The sequence below is a fragment of the Marasmius oreades genome, chromosome 8 (assembly GCF_018924745.1).
Source record: "Marasmius oreades isolate 03SP1 chromosome 8, whole genome shotgun sequence".
NCBI classification, from domain to species: Eukaryota; Fungi; Basidiomycota; class Agaricomycetes; order Agaricales; family Marasmiaceae; genus Marasmius; species Marasmius oreades.
In genome coordinates, this window is record NC_057330.1 from 1556386 (window position 1) to 1576435 (window position 20050).

Consider the following 20050-nt stretch of genomic DNA (forward strand, 5'->3'; position numbering starts at 1 on the left):
AACATGCCTTCAAGCCAGTTTAGCCTCAGTAGGCCGACTGCCTGACATTTCTATTTTGGAGGTGAAAAAAGATGTTCCCATGTGCATGCTTAGCTCGATGCTATTATGCTAAGTGAAAGCTTACAATAATTCCAGACAGACGGCAGCAGAGACGAATCAAATAAAAGCCTCGATGGAAGCCTCGGGAGCAGGAAATCATAATCATCCTTGTGGCGCGAAGTTGAACTGTAGTAGCCGCCGGTTTCTCGTTTGCCGGTGTAAATCTTTTTCTCACGCGACACATTCAAGTCAAGGTTGGTTCACTCTAACTTTCGTATTTTCTGTGGAGAAGAACTCTTATGCACGAAAACAGGGAAACTCAGCAAACACCCAACTTGGGACCGAGAAACCTTCTAATCACAAATGTCCGCATTGCAGCCTCCGAAAATCAAGTTGACGTTGAGTGCCGGGAGGGAAAGGTAGTCAACTTATGGCCAGCATCCTCCCAAAGCACCGTTCCCTCTCAGAAGAATATGGATCCAACATCTACCGAGACGTTGGACGGCCTTGGGGGTATGATGATTCCGTCGTAAGTGCTTCTTTGCTCGACTTTCAATCCGTTGCTCCGAATTCAACCATTGGTTATCCGTAGCCTCTGTCACTCACACATTCATCTCGACAAGTGCTTCATTCTACGGAGAGGAGGTGATATTGTAAGAGGGTATGCGCCAGCTTCCTTTCGCCCTTTACAAGTTTACAATGCTCATGGTGTGCAGTGATTTCCTTGAAGCAATGGCCGTGACCGCCAACGCGAAGGCAGAGTTCTCATCGGACACAGAGGACCTACTACAACGCGGGAGGAAGTTAATTTATGACAGTGTTGAATGTGGGGTGACTTCGATTCGCGCCCATGTTGAAGTAGACACAGTGATGGGCCTGAACGGAATAGATGCAGCTTTGAAACTCAAGGAGGAGTTTAAACCTGTATGCGATATACAAATTGCCGGTCAGTTGTCATTGACGGTATTCCAAGTCCCCCATGCCGATCCTCAATCACCCCAGCTTTCGCACAGGAAAGGCTTTTTGACGCGGTACACGATACGGAACCAGGTTCAAATTATCGTCTACTACTCGAGGCGATCGATCGAGAAGGAGTAGACGTTATTGGTTCAGCACCTTACGTAGAACCTTCCACCGAGCAAGCAAAGAAGAATATTGGCCTTATTCTGGAAGCTGCTAGCACCCGGGCTCTGCACGTTGACTTCCACTTGGACTTCAGTTTAGACCCTGCCATTGAGCCATTGATCTACGAGGTGATCGCCCAAGTTAAGAAACTTGGTCCCCATTTCAAACCCCGCATTACGATCGGGCACGCAACTCGACTGCAACTTTTGACACCTGAACAGTGGCGGGACCTAATACACGAGATTGGCGACCTCCCATTAACCTTCGTCGCCCTCCCCAACACAGATACGTACATGCAGGGAAGGGGAGCCGTTGACACGCCGCTAGGGGCTCCCAGGAGTACCCTTCGCGTACCGTATCTGAAGAAGCAGCATGGTTTGGAAGTCGCGATGAGCGTAAATAACATTGAGAATGCGTTCACTCCGCAGGGACCGCTAGACCCACTTGCCCTTTGTACCTTTGGTGTGGCCATCTTCCAAGCTGCAACCACAGAGGACCTCGAAAATCTGTTGGTAAGTTGAAGGTTGAACTGATCCGTGATACTCATAAGACTCCCTTCGAATGACCAGCGCTCCGTCACGATAACGTCGAAACTCGCGATAGGGCAGAAAGATAATCACCATGATCTCGCGCCGAATGTTGGAGATCCGGCTGATTTTGTCATCCTTCATGGGACTAGAACCCTTGCACAAGCCGTCCTCAACCCCAGTTACGATCGTACAACAATCAAGGCGGGTGTAGTCGTAGCACGAAGACAGTCGAAGAGGTCTTTCTTTCCGTTTACGGAGGGTTAGATCTCTGTTCCAAAGGAATGTGCGTGAATTAAAAGCTATGGTACTCGTAGGACGATATTGCTGACTACCTACTGATTAAGATATTACAGATGAAAGCAAGTCGAGGGTATTTAAGTACAACATTGAAAGTGTCAAGAAATTTACGAAGTAAAGAGCGTCTGTAAGGAAGGTAATACAAATGATACAATCCACTGCAAGCGTTCGACATGCACCTAATTTTGGCCATCGGGTAAAGTACGAAGGTCCGTCAGGATATGTGACGAACAACAAGCAACAGAACAAAGAAAAAGAACGAACGTGAGTGGATATCGATGATCAATGGGATGAAAAGAGTGGGATGGAACGGCCGTAAGTCGCTCTTCAAGAGACTTAAGAAGAAATGACAGAAGAGAGGCGTAATTGTTATCGGTTCCATCTTCATCGGGATTTTGATGGCGGTACTGCTAATAACGAACCCAAGATGACCCAAGTCACAAGGCAAGCGATGGTCATCGAACGAACGACGATCTCCCACTGCCCTCGCACAACAACCGGATTGTAGACACGAGTCAGCGGTGAAGCGAACGCCGGGACGGCTTTCACCATCTTGAATTGTTTACGGACGTTAACATCTCGTAGTTTGTTACCTGCCACCCGTCGTTGGAAAGACGGATGAGGTCTAGGAAAGTTTGAGGCATATTCGGAACAATCAACGGGTGACTGCTGCTCCTCTAATTTCTCTCCGAGATCGGTCGTTGAGTGGGAGCTAGTCATGACAAGCCACTTGTTGATATTACACCTGGATTGCATGCGGCGAATAAAGCCCATAGGGGTGAAGCTTCTTTCAAGTGGTTCCGCTTCTGGTTGAATAACCATGACACTAGGGGCGAGTTGAAGCGAAGTCGAGGTGGGTGATATCGGAGAATCAGCCACCGGAAGTCGTGGAGGTAACGCGTCGAAATCGAACGAGTCAATACGCTGGCGTTGGTCTACGGAGATCTTCTTCGGGTACTCGTGATCTTCGTCAGATTCTTCGTACGGATGGATGAACGTAGCCGTGGTGAAGAGGTTGTCCTCGTCATGCTCAAACGTTGATTTCGGTAGGGGTTGCTCCAGGGGCAGGGTAAACAAGCCGGTCGCAGGTCCGTCCACAGGGTCATGGTCGTAAAAAGCTGGTGATATGTAACACGACTGATCCGAGTCGGAATCTAGTGAACAAGCACCCGACGATACGGTTGAGATTTGGGATGGTGGACGGCTAATTCGAATTTGAGCAGGGGGTAAAGGAGTAATCGGATTGAAAGGGGCTATCGGAAAACCGTTGAGAGGGGGTGAAAAGATTGAATAATGAAGCGAAGAGGGATGGAGTTCGGGTGGTCGATTTAAGGGAATAATGGGTGTTATCGGAAGGCCAGTTATGGGTGAAGAAATGACAGGTCTTTGCCGCGGAATATGGAACGACTGAGGCTTTGAAATCGGGGGCCTGGAAAGCTCGAACTTCCTCAGTTGCCTGAGATCCCCGAAAATGTAGACTCCCAAGCAGACACCTGAGTTTGACGGCGCTTCAAGGTGCGTTATATTATGAAAGTACAGAATCAACTCACCGTTCAAACTCGTCAAGAGCAACGTTATGCCTAACCAAAGTCCCGGCCATGCTGTTGTGATAATCATTGAGTCAAAGTTGTCCGAAGAAGGTGGAGAGGGCAGGTTACCTGTTAGCCGTAACCATCGCGAGTGTCCGCCAACAAGGTTATACACGATAGGCAAAAGAGCTCCGATAAGGCAGCATATTGTGCCCGCCACAATTCCACAAATGACACGGTTATTGCCGACATTATTGAACTGAGCTGAAACGAAACGATGTAGACTCTCTTTGAGCATTTTCTGGGTCTCGATAGCAACGCGATTGAAAGCCGCCGGATCTGGATAGAGTGGCGCGTTGGACGCATGGAAAGGAGCAAGAAGATCGGAAGGAAGGTTTAACTCGTAGTTGGAATTGGGAGTAAAGAAAGTCTGTTTTGCTCGAGCATAAAACATGGCGAGCTGAGAGGAGCTTTGGGGTGGCCAGTCCACAGGGTATCGACTTGCATCGCGCCGCAACGATTTGAGATGGGCAACCCACTGCCTGTAACGTGAAGTGTATTCTCTCAACCATAACGTAAAGTAGCTAAGTCGGCTATCGGTAAGCATTCGGAGCGAAGGGAAGGAATACTCACAGATTTTCCGGAGACATCTCAACATATAGAAGCCATTCCTAGACGCGTAACAGATACTCAGCAGCGAATAGGTTGAAACGTGCAAACAACGATACCTCGAAATCCTTCAGACCTGCCATCACTCGATCGTCAGAATGCAGAACCACTGCCTATGACTGACTTATTTACATACCGAGGGGCGGGAGATGTTTCCTGTCCAAGATATCCTCTAGTCGAACATTGAAGACGGGCGTTACTAAATGGCGTAAATGAGCAGATAGAGCAGGTATCAAAGAGGATATTAAGCGAACCACTGCACGATCGAACCTTTCCAACAGCCGGGGGAGGGTTACAAATGCGGAACTGAACATTTTGGTTCATGAATGCGCCAAGTCGACAGTGAAAGTTTAAGCTTACCGGTAGAGACAGAAGGCCCTTGAAGGATAACCTGTGTGTCCTGGGTTGGTGGTGGAGGGCTGCGATGTGCTGAGAGGACATCGGGGAAGGTGAGGGGAGTAATAGGCCGCAAGATGGAAGGTAGATAAAGGATGACGAGACGGGCCTAGTAAGGAAAAGTGAGGCCGACGTAGTTGATAATTCTACGGCACCTGTCAGAACCCAATCGTAGAGCCGAACAGATGCTTCTGTCCTGCTATAACTCCTTCCTTCTAGTTATTGTCAGTCAGTCAGGTTATCACGCTAGCCAAGTCTAGCTTTGAAGAAGGAAAGGTATCTCCAGTTCCAACAGCCATAGGAAAGCTATGTCGACTTGAAACAAAAAACAAAGAGTAAAAGGAAAAGAAAAGCAAACTCGGTCGGTTTGTTAATAGTAGTGCTTCCATTGCGGATTTAATTCAATTCCAATATTTCCGGTAGTTGCGATGCCAGAATGTTGCTATAATGTGAGATTTAAGCGGAAGTCTCATCAGGAGCGACAATCGACTCGGACGTAGATCCACAAAGAGCCGGGCAGGTAGGAATCAAGTGTAGGTGGTTGGGATTCACAAAAAAAGCCCAGCTGAGCCCACATGTACGTACGGGAAAATCATGAGCTGTTCGAGGAAGAGAAGCATTCCATGCGGAAATCGAAAGGCAAGTTCGCAGCGGAGTCTAAACCGAAGCAAGTTCCCCTGACAGGCTGACGGAAGTTCTTCGCCAAGGCACACAGTTCAATCAGAATATAATTTATTCGGGATATACTCTTCGCGTAAAATATTTTTTATTTGCCAACAGACACCATGTACTGAGCTGCACGACTATACGATGGATTGGAATCACCAGAGTGAGTTCGTGCAGTCAAAAGTGCGGGCACAAGGTGAAGGAAAGAAATGATCGGAACCCGCCACATACTAGTAACACCGATAGCGACTCCAGGCCATCAAATTAAGCTTTTTTTGCCATGGTCGACCCTATGCATCGGCCGACGAATTCGAAGATTCAGCGATAGGTCGATGTAGTAATGAAACACCGCAAGCGAGCTCGTAAGTAAGCTGACGCCAGTGAAGACAATCAGAGGCCCCTATGTAGGCATTCTGAGAGGGAGGTCGCTGAATGACACTGAAAAAAACTCACATATCCTTTCAATCCATACCCATATGGATGTTTGTTCGTGATATTCCAAGGATGAATCAGTGCTGCAGATATGGGCGCTGAAAGAACATTCCCTGTGCCACGCCCTTTGGAAATGAAATGCGTAAGCTGCCAGAACAAAAATTCCAACGGCTCACCTCCCATGAAACAGAAAACAACCGTAGGGACTTGATGAGACTCGCTACCAACACTCACCGATGCGAATCGCGGGAACAATGCTGCCCAGCTTGGCCCGAGAAATCCATATACACAGGCGAGAACAAGAAGAGGGGCGAGACTTTGAGAGAATCCCCACAGTAAGAATACCGAAATAGCTGATCCCACAGAAGATAGCATAATCGCGTATCGAAGATCATACCGATCCGTAAGCCAGCCGAAAAATATCATCCCAGGACCAGAGGCACCTTTCTCAAAAGTTCAAAAGGTCACGACAAAACTATAACCACAAAAAGATTTCTTTACCGTTTAATAATGCAACAGAGAGATTTCCGTATGTCGATTTCAGATTCAAATCAGTCGCGAAGGCTGGAAATGCACCTGAATTAGTCCTATGACCGCCACCTTGTATAGTAGCATAGAATTTACCAGGCAGATAGAGAAAGGGCATGAAAGAACCTGTAGCTTGGACGAGATTTGCAGAGAACAGAATCCAAAACACACTGCGACGCAAGAACTTGGTGTCAAATCGCTTAGAGACTAGGGTTTGGGCGATAGGTTTCCGTGGCTTCAAGAATGGAAAGCACGGTAAGATCAGTATCGCGAACGTTACCGCCTGTTAAGCCCAAGTTGAGTAAGTTAAAAAGACGTGGAGTGGAATCAGCCAACGAACCAATGCAATGAGAGTCACTTTCCTTCCATACCGCTCGAGTAAAGTTCGAATGATGAACGGCATAACGACGCCACCAGTGCCTGAGAGTGATTTGAGAGGCTAAGAGACATGTGCCACGGTTCCGAACCAACCGAAAACACGTACTGGCACCAGAGAACAAAACTCCGTAAGCCTAAAGCCACTCGAGTGAGAAAAGGTTGAGCGCGGGAGGCGGCAAATCGGAGAACATACAAATCCCTTTCTAACCACAAACCATTCAAAGAGATAGGTCATCATAGGATAATATAACAAACCTGGCAAGAGGGAACTTCGATAAATGCATGATAAATTGATCAAATCGAAGGCTTACTCCCTCCCACTGAATACAATACACCTTGGGTTGCCACCAGATGCGAAGCTTCTGTGGCAAACGCCGCTCCAATCAACCCAGAAACGCAAACAACATATCCGACAAGCATAATCTTGAATTTGTGTGCCGGAAAACGGTTGATAATGGGCATGACGTAGATGGTAGAAAGGCATAAAATTCCAGTGCACAGGGACCCGGGAAGTGCAATGAGACCCGGTGGTGCATCTCGAAAGTCTCGATTTTTGTAAAAGTCGAGAAAGACTCCATAGGTGAAGGGGAGACCCCTATCATAGGCTATGAGCCACGGAAGATGCGCCTGAAACCAAAAGAAGCCTGAACATGTACCAGATGAGGAAGTCCAGAACCCACGCGCTCATGAGATACGCCCAAGCGTGGAATCCATGGTCCTACCAAGTTTGAAGGAATGCAATCCATGAATGTCAATGGAGACAGGTGTTATCACGAAGCTTTCGGGCCTACTGTGGGATGAAGGGAGGAGTCTTGAGGATTTGATTCACGCTCCTCTTGGGAGAGACTTTCCGCCATTTTGCTGCCTCGTGTACCATCGTTAAGGATACCGTCTTCCAATAAATTTCCACGCTGAATGCCATCAGTGGGTTCAACGACGGCAAGAGCTCCATCTAGAGGCAGCGATGATGCTGAAGACGCGTTTTGAACGGTTCGGGCAGACGGTAACATCGTGGGGAAGGTAAGAGATCGGTAATTAATTCCATCATTTGTGAATGGCGAATGTAAAAAACCCGAATTTTACCGATGAATGCAGGCGAATGAAAGTGGGAGTTTCTTCCGATGAGAACTTGACACTCGCGGTTTCGTACAGCAGCTTCATTTCCGACCGGAGTGCTGGGAATGCTCAAGCGCTCATGCACTCATGAGCGAACAACAGAGACAACGTAGTTTTTCGCCGGAGTTACAAAATAAATTCTGTATACACGTAATTAAGACTGCAAGTTGAGGTGATAGACCGATAAGAAAAAATGAATGGGTCAGACGCCGTAGGGTTTGTCCAAAAGCGTCCTATCCTGGGATGCACGGGAGAGATAAGTGTAGATTGTATAAATGGCGTTGTGAACTCCGTCCTCCTGCATCAAGAATGGGATAAGGGTTTGCTGAACAAACTCGACGAACATTACACACCGCGCGTATCCTTTCACCGACGGAAGCGGCCTTCTCTTTCATGAGTCTTTTTGACAAGAAAAGTAAGCCAATAAACATCGAAGTTATCCAATGCAAAGGTGTACCTGCTCGTTGTTGCTTTCGTCAATGCATCCGCCAAGTCATTCACTCGGAGACTGGGCACTCTCAGACCAGCCTAAGTACAAGAAGACAGTCATCAGTGCTCACACAAAAAGCCAATCGAAACAGCGGCCCACTCACTCCCAACTTCTGCACTCTGGAAGCCCAAAAAAATTGATCCCCAAACCACGGCTTAATGAGCGTCGGAACCCCTGCACGTAAACTGGCACCAGTCGTTCCTGCACCACCATGATGCAAGACCGCATCAACTCTAGGGAATAACCAATCATGAGGTATACTCTCTACAACGTAACACTCCTTTGGTATCTGCGGCTCAGGATCATCGTCCTTATCACCCATACGAGATGACCATCCCTTTGCAATGACCGCTCGTACTCCGCTTTGAAGGACCGCTTTGAAGATCCGTTGCATAACGCGGTTGGCGCGTGGGACGGTTATGCTCCCAAAACCAATGTAAACCACAGGTTTTTGGTCTTTCACTGCTTGATCTAGCCAGGCATGTAAGCCATCCGGAGGGGACCACGACTTGTCAGGATTGTCAAGAAACCAGCTGGGGGAAGATATCAGTACCTTGAGTCAGAAATATGCAAATAGCTCGAGAACGCACTATCCTGAAATGGTGGTGGTGTCGCCCCAGTCCAATGGTTTAGGAACAACGGCCTGGTTTAACTTGGTGAGGACATAGAGATCGATTGTTGATTGCGTGAAGCTCACCTCCGAGAAATTATATATGTGTACGATCTTTGACTGAGCTAGATTGGTGATATCTGTGGGTCCAACCTTTAGATGTTTCACTCGCCACCGATTGATTTGTCCAGAAGTCGCTGTCCAGAGGACCTCGTTAAAAAGGGTATGTCTTGACCATGTTCAGTATGAGCTCAACGTACACAGAATTAGGCTTACGAGATGCTGTTCAATATATGAGAATCCACAGGAGGCGATAACATTGGATGAGGAAAGTCTGAAGTCCTGCATGGGTGGTTGTTATTTGACAGGACCGTTCAAAGACCAGACGGCAAACGCACTTGGACCAAGGCATGGTAAATGTTCGGAAGTAAGGTATATCTGCAGTGCACATCAGCAATTATTCACGTGAGGTATTTACCCAGAAAGTGCTTACGAAGGGCCTCCGCAATATGCACTCCGGCCATTGCAGAAGGGCTTTCAAGCAGAACATCGGCACCCTGGCATGCCTCCCAAGCGTCGACGAGCACTGAAAAGCCATCAGCTTCAAACCAGATAGGTAGAGCAGACTAGCGACACTTACACTCGTCGAGCCATGGCCGGAACTACGGGACGATATCAGTCGACATCGTAACGAATCCATTACGGAAGTGGAAGATGCACCTTGCCAATAGTCTCTTTGAAAAATTCTGGCGAAAACATCTGTCCAGGAACACGTCAGCATAGTGGCCCGGGGGGTAAATCTACAGGACACAAACCTTATTATCAACACTGAGTTTCATTAATAATCCAGGATCGCCCCCAGCCGTCTTATGTTCCAATCCAAAACCCTGAATCCATCCTTTGTACTCCTCGTGTGTAACGATAGTCACGCGATGATTCAGCCTCTTCAAGCCGAGTCCCAATGCAATATAAGGTTGTACATCACCCCTCGAGCCAATTGTCAAACACACGAAATGGAGTGGTTTTTTGGGAAAACAGAAAAAGTTGTGCTCGATGTTGATCGCTTTCGGTAATTTGCTGACCATTTCATAGGGTAAACCTACGGCGGCAACGGCTGCGTGGGCTCTTGAATGTGGTGATAAAATGCTAGTTACATCCTGTGTGGAGCGGGGTAACAGGGTAAATGAACCCATATCGGACGTGGGTGTAGACGGGCCTGTAGAGGAGGTCGGAGAAGCTGTACACATATCGGAAAGCTTGTCTAACGAGGGTAAAATCGAAAGTGACCTACATCGTTTGGACCGGTCAGCACCAGCCATGAAGTTGATTCTCAATACTGCCTCATCACGTAATTCTTGAGACTTGAATAGGAATCGCATATCACTATATCCTTCTAATCGCAGTGACAGCCCGTACGACCAGAAGCGTTTCCAACTAATCGCTCGAGCAGACTTGACAATCGCGGCAGGTAAGCGGTATTTCACATCTTCGCGGCCAAAGGTATGATACCAGAATCCGACATACTGCGATGAGACGACAAAGTGGCCTGACCAGCATAATTTGAGGGCTATACGCGCAGGTTTAACTTGAAGAGATGAGAATGAACGAAAAGGCAGTGAAGTTGGATAGAAGATACTAACTCCATGCTTCGGCGTCGTCGCTCAGTGCCAAGGCAGCACGGATTCTGCTTCCTTCTATGGAAGCTGCTGTAGCGTATTTCTGTACAACGGGGGCAGCACGAAAGCTCAAAGGTCCGAGGTCGACGATTATGAGCCTCTGGGGATCATCATTGTTTGAACGTTTCTTCGCCAAGTCAACAAACTCCGTGAGACGGTTCCAGGTGGGGGACGGAATCAAAGGTGCCATACGAACTTGAAGACAATCGGAGTCGTTCTCCTCATGCATGGGTTGAAGATGAATTGAGAGGGGGCTTTGAGGGTTGTCGGAGGGAACGACTTTCAGGATCTTGGCAAGAGGAAAACTGAGTCTGATACCAGAATTCTCTGAATCTGAATTAGTGATAGACTCGCGTCGGCGGTGTCTATCGAGGAAAACGGCTCCTATAAGATGTTGGAAACGTTTCCCTCGTTTCGATCAAATGATGGCTCACCTTCAAGCTCTCGGCGCCACTGGGAAGTTGCCTCAGGGGTGTCAAACTCGGCGATACCAGTCTCACCCTGCATTTGCACTTCGAAACTCGTTGGACTTTTTGTGAGGAGCTTCCGGATATTGGACACTATAGGAAGAATATATGAGTAAACCAGGGTGTATGCGTGGACGTTATACTTGCACAATATTGTCCTCCGAGGTTTAATTCGGTCTTCGTCTCCGCTCGAGTTGTAAACGGTCAACACGTCATGGGAAAGCTCGATCCACAAACGCTTTTGCCGCTGAAATAGACTCCTTGCAGCGGTAGAAATCAAGGCGGAGCCTGACTTGATGACACTCTGAGGTTGAGGCATGTCGGGCGTTGTAGAGAGTAAAGAAGCATGGAAGGTCAATCGGTGAGTGGTGAGGTGAATGACGCCCTGCTTGTTTGTTAGATAGACTTTCTTTAAGAATTGGGAAATACATGCCACAACGATGACACCACCCAACCACATACAACCGTCGGCTTCTAGGATAACTTGTTCCTCGTCACCTGGTTCTGCTAAAGAACCAAACTCTTGGATGAGCAATCTGGAGAAGAATCCAATTAGGATTACGAGCTTGAGGGTTAAATTGCGAGTATTTCACCTCATGATTTCACGTGAATCAAAAAGTAAAGATGATTCTGTATCTTCCAAGGTGGTCGAGCGTTCAAATTTGATATTTCCGGTAGCCTGTGTATTATTGGTTGAAGATGAAACCCCGTCTTCCGTCCAAGTCGTGGTCGTGCCAGAACGCCCGAGAGCATCACGTTCTTCGGAATCAAGAGATTTTAACATCAAATTGGAGAAATCGTTGTGTAGCTGATCAGCTTCTGAGTCAAGATCATGGCGAAGGGCGTCGACGTCTTTGAGAAGTTGTGCAAAAGCATCGGCTTCAGCGTAGAGGTAGGCTATGTCGAGGCTCTGACTCGTGTCGTGGTCATCGATGGAGAGTTCTGCAGAGCTGGAATCGACCATGAAGGTGAGAGATGGAAAGGAGTGTGAATGTGCATGGGTACATCGGAAACCTTGGCCATCCGAGTCGGATTCGTAAAACAGTCTTACACTGGTACCATAACACTCAAAGACAGTCGACGGCAGCTCCGGCTATCTCGCAACTACCACGGTTTGCAGGCGTCTATATATAAAGGGGCTGACCCACTCGACATGCATCAGCAACCGTACGTCGGGTCCGTCGGTATCCTACGGGTCCATAGCTGAAGGGTTTAAAGCCCAAACAATGTCAAGTTGAGTTCCATTTGCTTTCGCTGTTCCCGAACTCATCTTCAGGTTGTAACCTATCGTCCAGCTAGACTGGCCTCGCTATGGTTGCCTGCAGTAACCTAAGGATCATTTAGCCCTGTCACTGGAAACATACTACGCACCGCCAACCAGACGGTGCCGGGGTTGAACGTTGAACTTAGACGTTGAACGACAAGTTAGACATACAGCTCAGGGTATCGTTATTTGACTGAACCCTAGAACGACTTGTCAGATGCTCCTCCTCTGCTGATGACCTCTCGCGCCGGTATAAAAGCCGGATAGGCCAACAGTACTTCCCAAGAAATGGCAGAATCTCTACCTCCCCCTTCTTCCGACCAAGCTTATTGCGATGTGTCTGCACTAGAGGCAGGATACCTCGACTTGCGAAGCTCAGTCTTTATCGACGACGCCGATCCTAACGAGGTCATTACCAGTCCATCCCTAGGCTTCCTCCTGCGCCATTCCAACACTGGCCACAAGTTCGTTTTCGATCTTGGAATCCGCAAGGACTGGGAGAATTACCCCCCAGCCGCGGTCCAATGGATCCGTCAGGTCTTCCCTTCAAGGGTCCCGCAGGATGCTATCGAGTCTCTTCAGAACGGTGGTCTTTCCCCTTCTGAAGTAGACGTTGTCTGTCTTTCTCACGTCCACTTTGACCATGTCGGCGACACGAGACCATTCACTAATAGCACTTTTCTGGTTGGAGCTCAATCAAAGACCCTTTTCTCACCTGGATACCCTGCCGATCCCGATTCCGGTTTTGCCACTGACCTCCTTCCCGAAGGTCGTACCCAATTCCTTGAGATGAATGACTGGAAACCCCTTGGTCCGTTCCCACGCGCATTGGACTACTATGGAGATGGTAGTCTTTACATCACGGACGCCGTGGGTCTGCTCATTCCCTCCTAATTCATTCATTGATCATTGACTGCCCTTCAGGCAGGCCATTTACCTGGACACATCAATGTTGTAGCACGAACGTCGAAAGACGGGGGATGGATTCTCTTAGGCGGTGATAGCGCTCACCATTGGAGACTTATCACTGGGGAATCTAAAATTGCCGTTGGCCGACCTGGCTTCCCAGGAGGTTGCGCACACCTTGATGCCAAGGCTTCCGAGGAGAACCTGACGCGTATGCGAGCCTTCATGCATTTGCCCAGGACACAGATTGTCATAGCACACGACGTCAATTGGCACAAGCAGAACAAAGATGGACCTGCATTTTGGCCGGGAAAGATCCCGTCTAAGTAGTAAATACATAGTGTTAGTGTTTCTAAATACAATGCATCTATATCTATAAAAGTCTATAGTCACACAAATCAACTCTTCCTAAGCAGAGCACGACGTCCCCTCACTCCTTTTCGTAATCGCTCCAAGGCAGGAACAGTCTGTTCCCAGGACAAACAAGCATCGGTAACCGATTGCCCATAGGTGAGCGCTGCAGCACCACTCGCAGTAATGTCCTGTCGACCTTCGACGAGGTTGGACTCGAGCATGACACCCATAATGTATCTAGAGGTATCTCCGGATTCAAGTTGTTGAGCCTGTCAAACGTATTCTGTCAGAATGGAATTCAGCGCCAGCGCAACATCAGCGGGTACTCACAATATTCTCAGCAACATCGATCTGTCGCCTGTGTTGTTTGCTGCTGTTACCGTGACTGCAGTCCACCTTGAAAAGGAGAAACTGAGCGTCCAGGGAAAGATTCCTGTCATGACCCTATAGACGTACCATAATTTTGGGAGCGAGCCCGGCTTTCTTGAGCTTCTCCGCGGCATTTCGGATATGCTCTGCCTCATAGTTGGGACCGCTTGATCCTCCTCGCAAGATGATGTGCACATCTGGGTTACCCGATGTCTCGATGATACTGCTTAGACCCTCCTTTCCAACAGAAAGGAAGACATGTCCTGAACTTGCAGCGCGGCATGCATCGATAGAGACGCTGATACTACCGTCGGTAGAGTTTTTGAATCCGGTCGGCATGGAAAGAGCAGAGGTGAGCTCTCTATGAACTTGCGACTCCGTCGTTCGGGCACCGATGGCACCCCAAGAGACTAAATCAGCGGTGTATTGGGGGCTGATGGTATCAAGGAACTCGCAACCAGCTGGAAGTCCTAGTTTGGCGATCTCGAGGAGAAGGGAACGTGCTATCCGGAGTCCCTTGTTAATGCTGAAGGTATTGTTTAGATTGGGATCGTTGATGAGACCTTTCCAACCGACGATTGTCCTAGGTTTCTCAAAGTATACACGCATAACAATGAGAAGATCGTCTTTGGCCTCTTCAGCGTATGCTCGCAATAGTTGAGCATAGTCCATGGCTGATTCGATGTTGTGGACCGAACAAGGACTATCGACAAAAAAAAACGCGTGTGTTGAAGACTTTTGACAACATTTTACTAAATGATGAAAGCGTACCCGACGACGACCATCAATCTGTCATCTTCGCCTTTAAGGACATTTTGTGTGGCCAAACGTCCTTGGAGGACAGTTTGTGCGGCTCCGAGAGTTCTACAAGAATATTATTATTGTCAGCAAGTTTCGCCAAACGTTGTGAAAACCTTACAAGGGCAGATCCTCTTGAAGAATTTGGGGAGGAATGAGAGGCCGTGTAGCCTTCACTCGGGAGTTTTCGAGGTGAGCAAGAGCATCTCTGAAGGAAAGGGTAGTCATGTTGTCGTTATTATTTGGGTTCCCGGGGGTAGAGTTTTTCTGCTTCGCCTGCTCAATGAGAGCTGATAGTGAGGACACTGAATGCAAAAGAAAGATTTTTATAAGTAGGATTTCTTTACATAAAACTGTGACGACTGACTAGCAAGAGGGATGGAGCTGTTTCGTGTGGCGGAGTTGTTTTAGGCTTCCCGTCGAGCGGCTCAATATCAAGTTGAGTGTCTTGACTCGATTCGACGCGCCCATCGTGAGACAGGACAGCAGGACATTTTCTCCACGTGTCTGCCTCTTCCTCTCCACGTCCACCTCACGTCCGTTTTCAACATGGATTTTTCGGGCCTCAACAGTGTGGAACAAGCGCATATGAACAAGGTTATTGAGAAGAAACAGGTCAGTTCACGCGTATTTCTATACAATCCCAGGTTCATTATCAGTGTTAGATGCAAGATTTCCTAAGACTTTATGCCAACATTGTCGAACGTTGCTTTACTTCATGTTGTAACGACTTTACCAGCAAAGCAATCTCATCAAAAGAGGTACCCCCACTCTACTCCTTTTCACCTGTAGATCCTCAAACATAGTTTTTCAGGACCAATGCATATCAAGCTGCACCGAAAAGTTCCTAAAACATTCGGAGCGGGTTGGTTCTCGGTTTGCAGAGCTTAATTCCGGTGTGTCCGGGCCTTTTATCCTTGTGCCTGCGAGATTAACGCGTTTTCACAGAAGCTATGGGCACAGCAGCGGGTCAACAACAAAATCCCTGATTACTATAATTGTTCTGATACTACGTGTTACATTATCTTGCGGATACCTTTTATATCCTATCATTTAGTCCTCGGGGTTTTCGACCGACCTTGACGGAGCGTTTGTATATCGAGGACCTACTCAGCAATGGGACGCGGGTAACGATGCGCTTGATGGAGATGGAATAACGTTGTCGGGACTGAGTCGTTTGGTATGCTTCGCTTGCCTATCGGTTCTTCTTGATTTTCAACGAGCACCGATCTCGGAACCTTTCTTCGCCGAGCAGCGCATTGACATTCACTTCATTTTCCTTGACCAAGCCATGTGTGGCCTATATGTATGACGTTCAATGGTCATGGTCAAAGATATCAACAGTCTCACTACAGCGGCCTCCGTCTGTACGAAGAGCGACAACGACGATACTCTTTCGACCGGGCGATCCAAGGCCACCGAATGTCGACACTGTAGGGACTCGTGGCGCGTTCCATTTCGTGTTCCCGTTCGCGGTCGTGTCAACAAGTCCAGACAGCCCTGCCTATCGTGCTCACCGCCTTTATTACCTGATTCCACTACTGAATGATTCGGGAGGGGGCCTTCCTTCTACCGAAAACACCTGCTTGTGATCGGAACAAACAATGCAGCCGCTGTAATACAGCATACGCAACTCACTCTTTTCGTTTCTTGGTGAGCTGTCAGGTTTCGCCGACCACTTCTATATGCCACGATTCCCCTTTGGCTGGATATTTCAGAGAAACCCCATTTTGGCGATGCAGATGAGATCTCCGTTAGCAAACTTGTCATTGTCGTTGAGAATGAACAACGGAGAAATGATGAAATGGCCTTGAATAGCCCATCTGTGATAGGACAAGATCTTGGCCTTGCTCGGAGTCGTCGCCAATGACGTGACTTGCTCTCATTTTAACCGCCATCGACCAAGAGCTACTCATTGTTTCTCCCTCAACCTCATGAAGTGGAAGAAGAACAATTAATCCAAAAGATCTGACGCAACCAACCGAGTAGCATATCGATTACATGGGTCAGGTAGGATCGCAGTGGCATACGCAACAGCGTTCGGGCAAGAGCGCGTCGAAGATAGCAATAACTGGTTTCCAGGTCCATCTAGAAGAGAGAACGTCAGCGTCGGAGGTGCGTGTACTTAATGTAGCTATCCTTCAAGTCCTGATTTCGTCGATTTTGGCGCGTAAAGACTGTTCTGCACTCCTCTAGGACCCCCCATCGTAACGCACTGCTGAGGGAGGCGAGTCGGGTAGGTAAAGTGGCCCACCGCAACGTGAGATAGCACGCCCCAACTATTTGCATGAAGTGTTGCAAGCAAGTAAGCAGGTAGAGCAGCTCTGTGCTCTCCAAATGTGGAACGAAAAGAGAATCTCAGTTGATAAGTCGATGCAATGCAAAAGAGAGGGAACCCACTCACCCTGTACTGGGAAAGTATACAACTTTTTCTGTTTCTTGGGGACCCAGAGCAAGGCGAAAATTACATTCCACAAATGTCACTATCGTGTCTATCAGGTCCTGGGGAGAGGCCCGGAGCTCCTTATCCACGAGGGATACATTCGAGCGGAACGGCGCAGTACGCTTCCCACGACGACTCTTCCGCAAAGGCATTGAAAATGATTAGGATTATGGTGTTTGCACTTTCAGCAATGTGTTTGGATGTATCTGCTCTTATCGGGACCCTGGCAAAAATAAAGAGAGCTGATGAATAGCAAGGTGAATGAATATGAATATTCGCACACCGCCCCCAAATTCCTTCTAACTAGCGAACTAGCGAGTGCCCGCAGCCGTGAGAGTCAGCCTACGCGAGCCTACCAAATTCCCACAGAGGGTGTCGCTCTGAGTTTGCCTAATGTCTTCTCTCATAAACAAAGAAGCCCCCTCTGTAACGATACCGGACGAGAATGACAAACCGTACACAATCGAGCCAGGCAAATCTGGGAAGCCTTTGGTCCTATTCTTCTATCCCAAGTCTGGTTCCTACGGGTGTACGAAGGAGGCATGCCAATTTCGAGATGCTATTTCTGGTTTGTGTCTTTTGACGGATGACCGCGCCCTTGCAAACTGACAAACGCCACGGCTCTTCTCATTCACTCATCGCAGAGAAGGGCAGCTTCAAGTCAGACAAAGTGACTGTGATCGGTATCAGCGGTGATCCAGTTGAGAAGCAAAAGCTCTTTGTGGAGAAACAAAAGTTGACGGTTCGGAGTCGCCGAATATGTGGGACAGCATACTAACGCTTCGTTCATGTCTCAGTTCCCTGTGTTGAGTGATAAGGAAGGGAAAGCTCGCAAAGCATATAATGTGGGACGAGGAATGATGGGTCTTACAGATGCGAGGGTGACGTTCATCATTGATGAGAAAGGAATAGTTCGGTACGTTGTGGTGGTCTTTGTGGTTCTAGAATACTAATTGAGTCTGTCTTGTAGAGATGCCCTAGACGCGACGATGAACTATGGTGCCCACTCAAAGTTTGTTGCACAATGGTTGGAGAAACTTGAGAAAGAGAAACAAGAACCATCGAAAGATGTTGGAACACAAGCTAGCGCTGAATCTGAGGCACCGATGGTGACTGGGGCGGGAACGGAAGGGCCGTCCAAGTAAACCTGCATTCAAGTTGTAACTAAGGACTCTTCATTCTTGAATTAAATACTCGAATGGCGGCAGCTGGAGAACGCCCCGCTGTATGCGCACTCCTTCCTCAAGCTCTCATGTGCACTTTAAGAATTTAGACCTGCATCTAATTATTCGTAGAAGTATACCAGAATTACTCGTCGAGTTACAGCGTGACCAGGACTGTATCACGAGCAAATACTTACCGGTAATTGACCGGCTTATCCTTCCGTATTTATATCCTTGCAGCTCTTTCAGCCCTACTGTCCCGCTAGATGCCTCTCAATACTCAGTTGACTAAACTTCTTGGAATACGCATGTGTGTCCCTCTCTATCTGTCTCTAGTTTCGTCGTCTAATGTGTTGCGGGTAGCCCTGTCATTCAAGGAGGGATGCAATGGTACTTCACTATCACAGCTATTTTGCTGGCATCCTACTGACTCTTCTTCTCTTAGGGTCGGCCTACCAGCGTTGGCTGCTGCAGTGTCAGAGGCCGGAGGACTAGGTCATTATTTGCATCCATCTCAGCCCATAGACCCTCCTTAAAGAGGATGGTTTTCATTCAATAGGAATCCTCACGGCTCTGTCACAACCTAGTCCTCAGGCCCTTCGTGAAGCTATACGGAAAACGCGAAGACTCACCTCCAAACCGTTTGGCGTGAACATTACTCTGCTGCCTACGATCAATCCTCCAGATTACGAAGGTTACGCTCGAGTTGCAGTTGAAGAAGGTGTACGGATCTTTGAAACAGCTGGAAACAACCGTGCGAGCAAAAAGATCTTCCGCGATTCAAGTTTTCACTCATGCATTCGATAATAGCTGGCCCGTTAATCAAGTATTTCAAATCTCAAGGTTGCATCGTACTTCACAAATGTACCACCATTCGTCACGCCAAGGTCTGGTTTACACTCTTGATCGCTTAAATTTGTAACCAACTGACTGTATTAGAGTGCTGAGAGGTTAGGTGTTGACGTTCTCAGTATTGACGGCTTTGAATGTGCTGGACACCCCGGGGAAGAGGATATCGGAGGATTGGTTTTGGTGAGTCCATTTTCCCGCCATTTACAGAACCGTACGGAATGTTGAATCTTCCGTCTAGCTTGCTCGGGCAGCTAAAGAGCTCAAGGTACCATATATCTCCTCCGGAGGCATCGCAGATGGAAGAGGGCTGGCCGCATCATTGGCACTTGGAGCATCGGTATGCGGTTCAGACCTTCCTTGACGACTTGGTAGTTCAAGCTTCATTTCAAAATCAGGGCGCAAATATGGGAACGCGATTCATGTGCACGGTCGAGAGGTAAGTGAGCTGTGATTCACCGTCAGGAAGGATTGTTATTGACCCCGTCTGCTCTCAGCCCTATTCACGAGAACATCAAAAAGAAGATTGTTTCATCCACAGAGCGTGACACTGTTCATATCTTCCGTACCTTGCACAACACCGCCCGTGTTTTCAAGAACAAGGTATCCGTCGAGGTGGTCAAGATTGAGAACCGACCGGGAGGAGCCAAGTTTGAAGACGTTCGTGATCTCGTATCGGGCCAGCGGGGGAAGCTGGTGTATGAGAATGGTGATCCCGACTATGGGATTTGGTCTGCTGGAATTTGTATTGGGTTAATTGATGACATTCCAACATGCAAAGAGCTTTTGGAAAGAATGGAGAGGGAGGCAGAGGAGATTATCGGGAAGACAGCCTCTTTGATAACTCCCAGATCTAGATTATGATTCGACTTAATACAAGGCGTGCTGTTGTATCCTCCTCTGTAGCCAGACATAATGGATTCACTGTTCGAAGGCGGCTCTATCTCCGGCCCGAT

General features: G+C 48.1%; 8 protein-coding genes across 10 annotated transcripts; 5 read left to right on the top strand and 3 right to left on the bottom strand.

The window, feature by feature from the left end:
• Positions 1-264: 264 nt before the first annotated feature.
• Positions 265-2603, top strand: E1B28_012447 (uncharacterized protein). Of its 3 annotated transcripts, XM_043157561.1 has the most exons (7): positions 265-293; positions 353-568; positions 632-700; positions 756-985; positions 1042-1676; positions 1734-1977; positions 2039-2593. In XM_043157561.1, the coding sequence occupies exons 2-6, from the start codon at positions 513-515 to the stop codon at positions 1956-1958; spliced, it is 1215 nt and encodes a 404-aa protein (XP_043004928.1). In that variant the 5' UTR covers positions 265-293; positions 353-512; the 3' UTR covers positions 1959-1977; positions 2039-2593. The 3 variants fall into 3 exon arrangements, with proteins under 3 accessions (XP_043004928.1, XP_043004927.1, XP_043004929.1); XM_043157560.1 differs by having other exon boundaries at positions 265-568; positions 2048-2603; XM_043157562.1 differs by lacking the exon at positions 2039-2593 and having other exon boundaries at positions 265-568; positions 1042-1911.
• A 2733-nt stretch (positions 2604-5336) lies between these two features.
• Positions 5337-7791, bottom strand: E1B28_012448 (uncharacterized protein). Its single transcript, XM_043157563.1, has 10 exons — positions 7246-7791; positions 6901-7184; positions 6783-6844; positions 6696-6723; positions 6552-6631; positions 6308-6494; positions 6185-6247; positions 5860-6126; positions 5705-5808; positions 5337-5651 (listed from the first exon to the last, which is right to left on the bottom strand). The coding sequence occupies exons 1-10, from the start codon at positions 7275-7277 to the stop codon at positions 5511-5513; spliced, it is 1248 nt and encodes a 415-aa protein (XP_043004930.1). The 5' UTR covers positions 7278-7791; the 3' UTR covers positions 5337-5510.
• A 116-nt stretch (positions 7792-7907) lies between these two features.
• Positions 7908-11912, bottom strand: E1B28_012449 (uncharacterized protein; the record flags this gene model as incomplete). The annotated part of the gene is made up of 18 exons (XM_043157564.1): positions 7908-8003; positions 8059-8104; positions 8163-8233; positions 8299-8728; positions 8786-8838; positions 8893-9034; positions 9082-9147; positions 9204-9243; positions 9299-9391; positions 9446-9467; positions 9526-9564; positions 9621-10042; positions 10097-10390; positions 10446-10865; positions 10916-11041; positions 11096-11333; positions 11382-11484; positions 11542-11912. The coding sequence occupies 18 exons, from the start codon at positions 11910-11912 to the stop codon at positions 7908-7910; spliced, it is 3072 nt and encodes a 1023-aa protein (XP_043004931.1).
• On the top strand, positions 11899-13369 carry E1B28_012450 (uncharacterized protein). The gene is made up of 3 exons (XM_043157565.1): positions 11899-12181; positions 12248-13086; positions 13137-13369. Exons 2-3 carry the CDS (start codon positions 12501-12503, stop codon positions 13211-13213), a joined length of 663 nt encoding a protein of 220 aa, XP_043004932.1. The 5' UTR covers positions 11899-12181; positions 12248-12500; the 3' UTR covers positions 13214-13369.
• Positions 13370-13508: 139 nt separating this feature from the next.
• Positions 13509-15104, bottom strand: E1B28_012451 (uncharacterized protein). Its single transcript, XM_043157566.1, has 6 exons — positions 15007-15104; positions 14761-14944; positions 14613-14705; positions 13929-14544; positions 13803-13868; positions 13509-13741 (listed from the first exon to the last, which is right to left on the bottom strand). Coding segments are annotated over exons 1-6 (1185 nt in total). The 5' UTR covers positions 15008-15104; the 3' UTR covers positions 13509-13516.
• Positions 15105-15188: 84 nt separating this feature from the next.
• TIM9 (protein transporter tim9) lies at positions 15189-15628 on the top strand (the record flags this gene model as incomplete). Its single annotated transcript, XM_043157567.1, has 4 exons — positions 15189-15254; positions 15305-15400; positions 15454-15535; positions 15588-15628. The coding sequence occupies 4 exons, from the start codon at positions 15189-15191 to the stop codon at positions 15626-15628; spliced, it is 285 nt and encodes a 94-aa protein (XP_043004934.1).
• A 1826-nt stretch (positions 15629-17454) lies between these two features.
• On the top strand, positions 17455-18324 carry E1B28_012453 (uncharacterized protein). Its single transcript, XM_043157568.1, has 4 exons — positions 17455-17650; positions 17727-17824; positions 17880-17998; positions 18053-18324. Exons 1-4 carry the CDS (start codon positions 17476-17478, stop codon positions 18225-18227), a joined length of 567 nt encoding a protein of 188 aa, XP_043004935.1. The 5' UTR covers positions 17455-17475; the 3' UTR covers positions 18228-18324.
• Positions 18325-18393: 69 nt separating this feature from the next.
• On the top strand, positions 18394-20047 carry E1B28_012454 (uncharacterized protein). The gene is made up of 9 exons (XM_043157569.1): positions 18394-18555; positions 18609-18635; positions 18691-18740; positions 18805-18999; positions 19056-19132; positions 19185-19277; positions 19336-19434; positions 19493-19533; positions 19592-20047. Exons 1-9 carry the CDS (start codon positions 18512-18514, stop codon positions 19956-19958), a joined length of 993 nt encoding a protein of 330 aa, XP_043004936.1. The 5' UTR covers positions 18394-18511; the 3' UTR covers positions 19959-20047.
• The last annotated feature ends 3 nt before the right edge of the window (positions 20048-20050 follow it).

Excerpts from the sequence above, each read along its gene's own strand:
- E1B28_012450 (XM_043157565.1), top strand. The coding sequence starts at position 12,501 with ATGGCAGAATCTCTACCTCCCCCTTCTTCCGACCAAGCTTATTGCGAT. Across the intron at positions 13,087-13,136 it reads TTACATCACGGACGCCGTGG|GCAGGCCATTTACCTGGACA; the intron begins GTCTGCTCATTC and ends ACTGCCCTTCAG.
- E1B28_012447 (XM_043157560.1), top strand. The coding sequence starts at position 339 with ATGCACGAAAACAGGGAAACTCAGCAAACACCCAACTTGGGACCGAGA. Across the intron at positions 569-631 it reads GGGGGTATGATGATTCCGTC|CCTCTGTCACTCACACATTC; the intron begins GTAAGTGCTTCT and ends GGTTATCCGTAG. Across the intron at positions 1,677-1,733 it reads AGGACCTCGAAAATCTGTTG|CGCTCCGTCACGATAACGTC; the intron begins GTAAGTTGAAGG and ends TCGAATGACCAG.
- E1B28_012454 (XM_043157569.1), top strand. The coding sequence starts at position 18,512 with ATGCCTCTCAATACTCAGTTGACTAAACTTCTTGGAATACGCAT. Across the intron at positions 19,278-19,335 it reads ATATCGGAGGATTGGTTTTG|CTTGCTCGGGCAGCTAAAGA; the intron begins GTGAGTCCATTT and ends TCTTCCGTCTAG. Across the intron at positions 19,435-19,492 it reads CATTGGCACTTGGAGCATCG|GGCGCAAATATGGGAACGCG; the intron begins GTATGCGGTTCA and ends TTTCAAAATCAG.
- E1B28_012448 (XM_043157563.1), bottom strand. The coding sequence starts at position 7,277 with ATGAGCGCGTGGGTTCTGGACTTCCTCATCTG. Across the intron at positions 6,127-6,184 it reads CTCTGTTGCATTATTAAACG|GTGCCTCTGGTCCTGGGATG; the intron begins GTAAAGAAATCT and ends CTTTTGAGAAAG. Across the intron at positions 5,809-5,859 it reads TGTTTTCTGTTTCATGGGAG|GGCGTGGCACAGGGAATGTT; the intron begins GTGAGCCGTTGG and ends TCATTTCCAAAG.
- E1B28_012453 (XM_043157568.1), top strand. The coding sequence starts at position 17,476 with ATGTCTTCTCTCATAAACAAAGAAGCCCCCTCTGTAACGATACCGGAC. Across the intron at positions 17,651-17,726 it reads ATTTCGAGATGCTATTTCTG|AGAAGGGCAGCTTCAAGTCA; the intron begins GTTTGTGTCTTT and ends CACTCATCGCAG. Across the intron at positions 17,825-17,879 it reads TGGAGAAACAAAAGTTGACG|TTCCCTGTGTTGAGTGATAA; the intron begins GTTCGGAGTCGC and ends TTCATGTCTCAG.
- E1B28_012451 (XM_043157566.1), bottom strand. Across the intron at positions 14,706-14,760 it reads CTTCAAGAGGATCTGCCCTT|AACTCTCGGAGCCGCACAAA; the intron begins GTAAGGTTTTCA and ends ATATTCTTGTAG. Across the intron at positions 13,742-13,802 it reads TCGATGTTGCTGAGAATATT|GCTCAACAACTTGAATCCGG; the intron begins GTGAGTACCCGC and ends TACGTTTGACAG.